This window comes from Convolutriloba macropyga, chromosome 13, assembly GCF_964194025.1.
Source record: "Convolutriloba macropyga chromosome 13, txConMacr16.3, whole genome shotgun sequence".
Classification (NCBI taxonomy): Eukaryota; Metazoa; Xenacoelomorpha; order Acoela; family Convolutidae; genus Convolutriloba; species Convolutriloba macropyga.
In genome coordinates this window covers 37,089,298-37,101,248 of record NC_134480.1, presented here as the reverse complement: position 1 = coordinate 37,101,248, position 11,951 = coordinate 37,089,298, and the positions used below count along the sequence as shown (strand labels likewise).

Here is an 11,951-nt window from a genome sequence, read left to right as displayed (position 1 = left end):
CCTCTATTAGCTGCTCTCAAATAACCTTCATTTAGAGTGACACACACCCATTTGACCTTATCTCTTTGAATTGAAGTAAATAAAAGTCAATTTCAAAGTGAGGAAGTCATTTTTGAGAGCGAGGTAAATCAAGTGTGACCAAAAAATTATTCACGCGAATGAACAAAAAACTCGCTCCACTATGAGCGAAAATCGACGTCACACATGCACTTCAGTTGAAATTGCATGAACAAATGAACAAAAAGCAGATTTGAAGTGATTGTGACGTCATATGGTCGTAACAAAAATCGTGACGACGAAATAAAAAAAACATAGCAGGACAAGTCCTGACGTACAATTCAAAGATTTTCATTGACTAAACAGAAAACTAGACCTAGAACGGACTATGAATGGATTGGGAAAACCATTTAGAAAAAAATCCGATCCAAAAAATCGAAAACACTGTAAAAATCAAAGTGAAATTGCCGCATTTGAAAAAAAAAACCACTAGCGAGAAATCGAATTTTTGTTCAAACACCGTTTTCTCACTCTACTTTAAATTTAGAGCGAAAAAATTTCCCGCCGTAAAACCACTTGCTTTTTCGCTCCACTTCCTGTTTCGGCGTCGTGACCAAAATCACTACTCCAATTTGACTTCAGAAATCATAAAAATGTGTGAACAGCTCTTAAAAAAAAGACAGCGCCCCAATACAATTCAAATTCTTTGAATTGTAAAAAAACTAAGAGAAGGCCAATAATAGCCCCAGCTATCGCTGTGCGGCTATTAAACTAAGCAATGCAGTACATGGAGAATGCCAATAAAAGATTTTCCAATTGTTTATACAGTTTTGGTAAACAGGTCAACTCCTACAGTAAACAAGCAAAAAAAATTGGTTTGCCTATTCAAAGTTCTTTATGTCAAAATGCGCCCTTTTATTGACCAAAAGGTAGATAAATTGAGATGAAATCCAGAGAAAATTCTTGTTTTTTTAATCTAGCTTGAGGAAGCAATAATAAAATTGAAAATAAATGGTAAAATAGTTCTAGATGCTCCCAAACAGACTATTAAAAGCCTTGAAAAGGAACGATTACAATTTGATGCTCTATCCAGTTATGTCAAGAATTGCAAGGATTGCGCAAATCTGGTCAAAATTGCTCTGATAAAAAGAGGAAAATTCGAACCCCAATAACACTTCGAGAAAACGGAAAGAACGAAAAACTGACTGAAAAAGGAACGGAAAACTCGCATAGCATATTCACAGAAAAGTTAGAGATATGAAATTTAAATTTAATTTTGTGGATCACGCATACTAACATAAAAAGTTAAATGAAACACAGTTAGATAGTTAGGATGCATCACTATAGTAAACTGACGTCTAGTTTTTACCTATTACTTGTAGAACTTATAGAATTTGAACATATGAACCGCGCCTCAGAGAGCTACAATTGGGCCACAGCTACGCTGTAATAGCAAGCTCGTCAGCATATATACCACAAAGTGGTTTATTACAGTTTGATTCTACAGTTAAAAATTCTACGGCCAAAGTAAGGGGAGAAGGTCACTTACTCGTCGACAGGTAGTCCATGAAGTTGCCACTCCCTGGACGTCACGGGGTCACATAGGGTGCCTGCGAGGTCAAATTGAGCAGACACTGGGATTGACCTCTCTCTGCACTCGTCAAGCCATTTGTTCACACATGACTACACAAGAAGCTTTGAGTAGTCTTAGCATGCTAGTCTCCAGCAAAATCGAACCACGAGTAATATGAACCAAGCGAATAAGTTTGCAACCTCGAAAACTTCGATCCCAAGCAAAATGCGGTTGGACAGCTACGGATTGAGAAAATTCAATTTCTGACAAATAGACATAGGGTTTCAGTATGATCAGTAGAAAAAAAGACCCAAATACAATACTTGCCTATCTTACATGTCACAAATTAACCTCTCGCTCTCAACTTTACGGTATCATCCCGACAAAGTCCATTAATATCTCGATATGCCAAAAAACAGTACTCTTTGTTCCGACCCACTCTAGTAGGGGAGGAACTATATACTCAAATGGTTTTTTTGTTCAGACAATTTTGGCCGATCGATATAATCATCGCAGAGAGTTGTGAGTGGTATCATTAGAAAGCCCGTCCAGCGTAAAATATGGAAATAAAAAGATTTTTGCAATTTTCGAATAGAATTTAAAATCAGAACTCAATTAATGACAGATTTTACTTAAAATGAACGAGTCCCAACGAGATTATATTATGGTTTCATAGTTGAGCTCATGGTTTTTAAGGCTCTGACCAACCCTTTTCGCAAAAATTTTATGGACACATTGAGCTTTGCTTTCATTTGTTATACTTTTTGTAGCCTAATGGCTTATTGTCCCCAATCAAAGATCCAGTTAGTTTTTTTGGAGGTATAATTGAGCCTAGACATTTCTTTCAGTTGTTATCTAAGGTCTATTATGACTTTGAATATATGTGTTTTAGGGAGATATTGGCGAATTTTTTATTTTGGCCGCTGTTTTATCTTATTTCTCTCAACTTCGGGCGCAGTCTCAGTTAAAAGAAGCGCAAACCAATTTCCTGTGAGTTATAAATTATTGCCGGTAACGGTTTTATATTCAACTAATTGTTTCTTCTTTTTGATATTAAGCATTCTCATTTTTTTCTGAGTTCCTTTTGTTTCTTTGTCGAATTATCACTTCTTTGGCAAGTCCAATTGAAGTAAAGCATAGTAGGGAAAATGCAAAACGCTGGAAAAAAGCATATCTGGATATGTTAACTCTTGTTATTCAACAGTTTATGCTTTTTGGGCGGAGACACAGTTATCTCCCAAAATTTTGCACATTTTTTCTGTTGTGGCTTATGTTTGTCTGTCTTTTTGCTGTTGTAGGCCATATATCTGATAACAACCTAGTTAAAGATTTCAGTTAAAAGCTGTTTGTTTTAATGACTTTCAAATTAAATTTCAAAAAAATTTTCAACTTTCTCTTTTTTGGTTTCATTTTCGTCACCATGTATCCCAATCTCACTAGTTAGAGGTCTCAATTACTTTGGTGTTTCAAACAGTTTTTTCGCGCTGGGTTGTACGTTGTGACTGATTGCTTCGACCATTTAGTTTCGTAAGAAGTTTTCGAGATTTATATACTGTTTATATACTGTTCGGGTTTCTTTTTGTCATGTCTACGTGGTCCCTCCATAAAGACGACTTGTTGATGTTAAGATGAGGAGAAAAAGATAACGTACAGTTCTTGTAGATATTATCTTATAATTATAGTGACATGAACAGTGTGATTTCGTAAAATTGTTTGAAATTTTGGCTTCTTTATTTATTTGTTGTTGTTTTGAGAGGTCGCGACTTAGTCTTATTATTAACAGGCCCAATTGGCTTCCTGAGGTATTGCATCTTAGTCCATTGCTTTATATTGAAATCTTAAATCTGTTATGACTTTTGAAAATATTTGTTTCCGAAAATATATTTGGGTTTTTGAGCTTCGTCTTTTTTAAATAGTTTTTCGGTCAATTTGTGGCTCAGTCTCTAAAAACCCAGGTCACAAACTTTTTCCAGTGAGCTATAATATAATCTTTATAACGGTTATAGCTTCAAACATTTGTTTCTCGGCTTTGTTACTACTGTTACTAACCAGATCTTATAAAATGTTTGAGATTTTATTTATTTGTACAACTTAAAGGATTTTTGTTTTCCTTTTAATTTATAACAATAATCGTCAGTCCTTTTAATTTATAACAATAATCGTAAGTCCTTTCAAATTTTGCGCAAAAGGAAATTGGAAAATGACATGTCTCAGTTGCTTCCTATGGAGATATAATTTAATGATTTTAATGATTTCAGTTGATATCTAATGACATTAATAACTGTGAAAATAATGTTTACAAAAATAGAAACGTAGTTTTGAACTTCATAGCTCTTTGCTCTTTTTGTCGACCTGTTAGCCAGTCGCTTTGAGGACAGGTCATATATCTTTTTTAATGAAATATAGATTAAATTGTTTTGTTTAGATTTCATCGGATGCGAGTTTGTTTTTGTTATGATTTCTTTTTTATTATAGACATTGAGTTTTGATCAAAAATAATGATTGTTGTTTGATTTTTATTATTGTCCTTTCTGGTAGTCCTATTATCAACAACTTTTATAGGCCCTCTAGCGTGGCATTATTGTATTCCATTGGTTGTTTATTGAACTATATGTATGTTTTGAAAGTTTTCTATTTCTTTATCATTTGGTAGCCAATTAAGTCAAGAATGTGGATGAGCGGGGTCGGAACATTATGTGCGTACGCACATTACTGAGCGTCCTTATCTCGCATATAGTTAAAACGTACATTTCTGAACTCGAGTGTGAATGGTCCGAGGTATGCTACAATTGCGGATGCAATCAAAACATCACCCACAATGTTGATATAACTGCTGGCCATCAACTTCTCCATGTGAGTCCACCTCACCCTCTCTCCTCCCAACTGGCCAATCAGCTTCGAGGCACGTTGCAGCCTCACTTGGGTCAACTCGATCTGTACAACAAAACAATCATCACTTTTTTGTTTATGAATCATAATTGTATATTACGTGGAGTTATATAGCGCCCAAATAGATAAAAACATCACGTGTGCTGGAGCAGCGTAAAAATTACATGCATACTCAACTGGAGGCGGGGAGGGGGTATTGTACACTGCAGAAATTAAATAAATTGGATCGAATGGGAATCTACATTACCCTCCTCTCTTCACCGTATAATAGACACCAGACTTTTCCAGAGCGCATGTGCTCTTCATTACATAGTACTGCGCGATTTTAAAAAACGCAATGTGAAGCTCGGGTCATAAGGAGACGATAAGGAACCGATCAAAAGTTCGAGATTTTTAGCCCGCGTCAACTCCAGGGAGTAGAGAAAGACTATTGTAAGAGATTTCTGGTAAAACTGGTAAAAGTTTCCTTGTAAAACAGGTAGAGGAAACTAGAACAAATTATCACAAATTTCTTTAACAATTTATCTCAAAATAAATTATATGAACTAATTTAGCGCAATTTTATTGTCAAAAATAACAAATGTATCGGATGTTCATTTTTTATTCCGTTTCAACGAATACAGAATTTTTGAGGCAAGGGTACGGAATGTGTACAAATGATAAAATGTTCAACTATATTTCAGACCAAAGATGGAAAGTTTATGATATTTTGAAATACAAAAGTGCCCTACCAAGAAACACTGCAGAAAGAAATTTTACAAAATCAAATAACCACTGGTAGAACCACTCGTATTTGCAGATTGTTTATTTTAAGGTTTTTCTGTTACTGTCTCAGTCTTCGATTAAAGAATAAGAAACACAACAAATTTCTATTAACAAAATAAGCAAAGCATTTTGGTGAAAAATAATAATTATTAAGGTTTCTGCGTAATTGCAGAGGATCAGTATTAGACACGGAGGACTGTTCTCAGATGCTCTTTGCTTTTTTGGTGACTCCCAGGACTCTGAAACTGTGAAATATGTTTCAAGAGACAAAATCTAGCTAAAGAGTTACATATTTTTCCGCCTCAAATTTTGGATGAATTCATACTCACAGGCGTTTAGAATCGTTTAGAATTGGGTAACGATAATGAACGTTATCATCACGAGTTCCTATTTTTATTTATCGTTTATTTATCGAGTTCCTAAGTTTATCGTTAAAGAGTTAATGAAAAAGGGACAAATTGTCTCTAACGGATCAATTGAACGCAAATAAATCTGGAATGAACAAGTGAATCAATTTAGGACTAGCTTTCTTGTCAGACAGGTGAAATCTTTTGTTAAAATAAGTTAAGATTTTTGAAAACAATTCCAGAGAACGTTTGCGAAGGGGAGGAACAGTTTTCTTGAATCAAGGAATGGTTGAGAAAAAAACTCGCTCCCGGAGATAAAAAACAACCGAAAGTTGCATTAAAGTTTTAAAAGTACCTTGAATGTCAAAACCCTCAAGTCGCCGAGATTCAAAATTATATTCAAACTAAACTATCAAATAAAAATAAGAGAAGGAATATAATTTTTCATTTCAAGGAAATGAGAACAAATGGAAACATGATGATGGCGGTAATAGAACGCAAACACTTGCAAACACACAAACAAACTACAAGTGGTCTTCCAAAAAAGTTCAAATCTATAGCACTTCAAATTCTGGGACTGCAAAGTTTTCGGCATTGAAAATGTTACACGTGTTTTCAGTGAAGTTTCTTGTAACTGTTCTCATCTTTAATCCCGTAGGGCTTTGTAAATACCAGCTTTGCAAATGTGTTTTAATAGTCCTTACTCTTTGGTATGAAAAGCAGTGATGAGAAATGATGCACTCAGGGTAGTGTTATTTCTAAGTGATAGCCTCAATCAAACAATTTTCGTTTTTGATTGATTAATATATATATATATATATATATATATATATATATATATATATATATATATATATATATACATATATATATTCAATATTATTATAGGTAACATTCATTTACGGCAGCCTTATCAGCCCAAGTATTAACCTTACGATCGCTCCATTATGTTCAATTTTACCTATCATAATATTGAACATATATTAATCAATCAAAATACGAAAAGTGTTTGATTGGGGCTATCATTTAGAAATAATACTACTCTGAGTGCATCATTTTTCATCACCGCTTTTCATAGCAAAGAGAAAGGACTATTAAAACACATTTGCAAAATTGGTATTAACAAAGCCCTACGGGATTAAAGATGAGAACAGCCTCAAGAAATTTCATCAAGAAAACGTGTAACATTCACAATGCCGAAAACATGAAGTCTCACAATTTGAAATGCTAGAAGTTGCCAGACTCGAGTCTCATAGTAAATCGGTACTGATTCTTGACATCTCAACAGTAAAACCTCAAATCAGTACTAAAACATGACATCCCAACAGTAAACCTCAAATCAGTACTGAATCAAGATATCTCAACAGTATAGTTCAAATCAGTACTGAATCATAATATCCCAACAGTAAAATCTCAAATCACAACTGAAACATGCTGCAATTATACTGCTATATACATATACAGATTTAATATTTTATTAGTATACAGCTGACTCGAATTAACGTGTTATCAGTATAGGTTACGTGACTCTCATGAATTCACTGAGAAAGTCTGGTATTAATCGAGAACCCCAAAGCGGTTCGAGATTTTTTGCCAGAGTTTCGAAATGATTTTAGCAGAGCCACGTAAACTTTTTGAAAGCCGCGTTAATTACGTTCGTTCAAAAACACTTTACTTGCAAAAGTGATTACAATTTTTGATTGCGAAAAGAATCGAACTTTGAGGATCTACACCCCCCATCCAGTTGGTAGTTATAGTTACAACCACACAATAAAGTTGCACTCTCATGCCAGCAAGCTAATCACCATATTTGCATATTTGGAATTTAGGTTGTAGGTGACTTAGGTTTAGACGAAGAGATGCTAATATTTGCAAAAAAAACAAGAAAATCAGTTTTGCAAACAATCAGACCTTTTCTTTCCCTGATGAAAGTTTTTTGATGAACTACTTTTGACTTTTTGGGACTCATATTGGGATTTTTACCGTTTGTGCTCCCCAAGCATAGAGGGAGCATATTATTTGCAACACACAGACGCATGTGCTTTTTTAAGTAGTCCTTCAACATATAATAGCTCTTTAACAAGGGGGAGCATAACGTACTAATGTGTTGTGCACAAACGGAAGAGATACCATTTCTGCTATATGTATATATTGCATTTTATCCAATTGTCTTTGACTTTTCGGATAAAAGAAAAGGGTTAATTTTCCTAATTAAAAGATGGGGAGACGAGGATACAACACTGGCAAAAACGACTTGGAAAAAATTTCAATGGCTGAAAAAAAATCTGGAAAAGATTGAATGATGTGAAAAAGGATTCGGATCCTGAATTCTATGGAAATTCGATCGACGGATCTTTTCCGTTTTTACCCCCCCTCCTCGCAATACGTTATGCATCCCCCAGTTAGAGAGCACCTACCATTACATAGTATATCATTGTTAAAATATAGTATGTGGGTCGGTGGTGCAAAAATATGAATTCACTAAGCTGGGAGTGCAAACTAAAGAGATCCCTATTGACACGTGCTCATTTAGTGTGGATCTATGTGACAACTGTGCATTCAATTTCAAATGAAAAGCATGTTTTTACTTGTTTGAGTACTTTAAGATCTGGTACTGTATAAAGGAAGATCTGGCTATCTAAATTCTGGCACTGTTAAGATCTGGCATTCTAAAACTTGCACGTGCGTGTTTCAAGCAACGTTACTTGATTCTGCAGAAGTCACTTCCAAAATGAGAATTAACATCTGAGAACGCGACACGGCTCACTATAAATGCCAGCAGAAGTTCTCAGTATCTTCACGCGCAGTTACGTAATCTATACATAACCACTTTATCACCACTTCATACCTGCGACTCAAGGTGTCTCTTCATGTCGTTCTTTTCTTGGAATTGTCCTCTGAGTCCATCTAGTTTAGAGGTCACTTCATGCAACTCCTTCTGTTTCACCTCCAACATTTCCATCTGCTCTCCCAGTTTCTTCTCCGCCTCACCAAGTCGTTCCCGCTTGGGAGCAATCACCTGAAAGGAGGAAAAATTTCATCTCAACAGATCGATGAACTTAAGCGGTATAATTATAGTTTCCGCGGCGTCAAACTCTTGGCATTCTGAACACTTAATGAAATTAATCATCTCTGTAAAGATAAAAGCATTCTAAACTTATTTGACAAGTTATACCGCCAGACTGCAGAGGTTAAAAAATTTCTCACTAAAAAAGCAAGAAATCTCCGAACGTAGGTTCAATTTCATCTTTTTGAAAAACTAGCTAAAATAGAAAATTTAATAATTGGGTTCATTAAAATATTCCAGTAGCCGGAATTAAAGAGCAGCCAACACCAACATCTAGCAAGAATTCATACGATATTGCGCAACTCTCAAAAAGCATTGGGTATTTCTATTCAGACAAAAAAAATTATTGATTCTCGAACATGGTGAACCTATAAATTACCTTGATCACACGGTCGTAAACTTCGATGGCCTTAATCCACAGACACATGCCCTCACATGCAGAAGAGGCATTTCGGATTCTAGCTGGATCGAACTCTGGGTTGCTAATGTACTTGTCACGGATCTGCTTCATAATTCCGGGCCCAATGTTGTCCTTGTCGTATTCCTTCAGGGAGTCCAAAAACTTCAAGTCACCCAACATCTGGAGAAAAAAGATTTTTTGTACAAAAAATACGAGTAGAATGAAATTTGACAAAACAGAATCATTGGTAGTTTTTCAGTTACTCAATTAAAATTCACTGGGGTGCAAAAATTAAAAACAGCAATTTTTAGACAATTAAACTTGCCTTTTTAGCCGTTGGCCAGTAGTCGTCAATCATTTTTCCATTGGCATCCGGCTTACGGGAAGGTTTGAGGCCCTGAAAGAGCATCGGCATCATCATCATGAGCTATCTATGAAAATTGTTTAGATTCGAACAATTTGAAGTCGAGAAAAACAGGTTATCTCGTATCATGGATGCAAAAAACGTCTGCAATGACAAGTGCAGAAAAATTACTATTGCATGACGCCTCATCAGGGGTCACTTAAATGTTAAACTCAAACACATTCAATAAATGGGTGAATTCAACTTTTGCCAACATTTGTCAGCGTATGTCACCAATTTACAATAGATTTCCAAAAAGCTTGCTGAAAACAAATAGTTAATCGGAAACTGGTGCCTCAGCAGAACCACTGAGCACGGCGCTGCAGGTCAGAACAGTATGAAAAAAGAGCAGAAACGTACCATTTACGACCACTTTTGCGGCCTAAAATGATTGCGCAGTGATAGTACTACCTGATTTTTCTCATCAAAAATGGGTTTATATACGACAAAAAATGGAGTCTTTTTTTTCTTCTCACAAACTCAAATCAAATCACCGTCTTGATATATCAATCAGATTTGTTCTTTAATTCTCTAAAGTCTACTATTTAATTTATTTTGTTATTCTCTCATTTAAAAAAATTCAGTTTTTCAACATACTCAAAACACTTCTATTACTCCTGCAACAATCCACAATCCAACCTCTCCATAAACAACAGTTCAACTTTGGTGACATCAACGATTTGATTTAACTCAATTAAACAAAAACTCAAACCATTGGCCAGCAGTTGATTTGGTAAACATTGAACCAAAACTTGAAAACTTTGTCCTAGCTGGCTATATGCTTTGGCTAACCAAGGAATTTCAAATTTAGGCTGATAGCAAGCGTAATTTTAGTTAATTCGACCATCAATCGAGTTAAAATAATATACAAATCTTATTTTTTAACAAATCTTATTTTATTAAACAAATCTCATCTTATTATACAAATCATATTATATTATATTATACAAATCTATTATACAAATCTTGTTTCTCAAATGACTTCGATAACACTAACTTTAAATTAGCCTAGGCTTCATAAAGATAAAGAAAGCAAAGCCGACAGTTTACTTCGTACAATATTTCACGTACATCAGAATTTCGTTACTCTGAAAAAAAAATGGGAACTACAAAGTTAAGAAGTTAAATCTTATTTCAATAAGTCAGAGTAAACTTACAAAAACTAAGGTGACTGATAAAACCTGAAACAATAACAAGTAATCAACGGCTCACGTATTGCGTTTCCAAAAGCAGTGTATGCTTTGAAATTGACTGAAATCTCGTATTAAACACCCAATTTTGTTAGGCTTCCAAGCTCTTGTTTGTTTTATATCCCGTGGTGATCATGTCAATCTTTCATCTTTCTTTTGCTATGAAAAACGATCTCAAAAGAAAGTGAAGTGATTTCTACGATGACGCCTTGTCAGTGGCACTTTGATATCACAATATTTACTGACAAAAATTGTTGTGAAAAGTTGAATAGTTGTCAAAAGTAAACATTTTTTTCAATTTTTCTGAACTAACTTCAGCAGCAAATTCCATTTATTGATCAGTCTGGTTTTGTAGTTTGAGAATATATAGCATTACTGGTTTGGTGATAGAAGCATAGTTCTAGTTTGCATTTCGGTTTCAATTTTTCTGTTTCAAACAGCTTATGAATAAATCAATCAGACTGGTTTCCTTCTTTATGCTGTAATATTTCTACTCAATTCTACCACAAGAACCAATTCGACCTTGAATTTGCTTTTTTCATTGGTAGTCAACTTAGTACTCGCTGCTCGAACAAGTCTAGTGTGCTACACGCACAATCATACGAGATACGAGCTCACATTAAGCTCTGAACCATCGGTCACGTTAATGATTTTTTGTCTCCGAGAACTTTTTGTTCTACTCAAGTTCACATTGTTCAAAAATGTTTCCGAAAAAAACTTAAACAATTAATTTATGATCTGTAATACGGTCCGAGGCATCTCAATCATACACTTAGAACTGTTCTTTCAATTAAAATTGTTGATGATCAAAACAAGACAAATATCAATAGAATATCATATTAATACTTTTAGTTAGAAACCAATTCATCGCATTGGAGTAAATGCACTCCTAAAAGACTTATATTAGCAACAAATTCAAGTATACCATTGAGTGTTTTTGGTGTTTAAAGTAAGCACGGAGATCTTATCCACTTTTGGCTGAAGAATTTTGCAATTACCTTCATTATGCATATAGCCTCTAAGACCAGTTTGATTCCCTGTGGGGGGTTAGCCATGGTCTTGACGAGTGAGATGTCCTGTTCCTTGAGGGTGTTGAGGGCTGCCACTGCCGCATTGAGAGCCGGGAGGGCTATGTTCAACTGCTCCTCACACTCGTCCTACACAAATGACAGAGAGCAAAATAAAAAGGGAATACAGCAACTCAACATTGGTCAACCAACTTTACTTATTTTGAGAAAACTCAATTCTTGTTATGAACATCATGGCGAAAATATAATTTTACAGGTCGAAATTTATCTTATTAAAATCTCTTTTTGACAT

At 34.9% G+C, this 11,951-nt stretch overlaps 1 protein-coding gene across 1 annotated transcript in view; it reads right to left on the bottom strand.

Moving 5' to 3' along the window:
• LOC142351710 (dynein axonemal heavy chain 3-like) overlaps positions 1-11,951 on the bottom strand; it is a 282,726-nt gene that overhangs the window by 88,563 nt on the left and 182,212 nt on the right. The window contains exons 59-64 of the mRNA XM_075403853.1: positions 11,630-11,788; positions 9,364-9,435; positions 9,018-9,218; positions 8,420-8,590; positions 4,319-4,504; positions 1,547-1,680 (exon numbers count right to left, since the gene is read on the bottom strand). Coding sequence (XP_075259968.1) covers positions 1,547-1,680; positions 4,319-4,504; positions 8,420-8,590; positions 9,018-9,218; positions 9,364-9,435; positions 11,630-11,788 — 923 coding nt within the window. The remainder of the gene's footprint in view (positions 1-1,546; positions 1,681-4,318; positions 4,505-8,419; positions 8,591-9,017; positions 9,219-9,363; positions 9,436-11,629; positions 11,789-11,951) is intronic.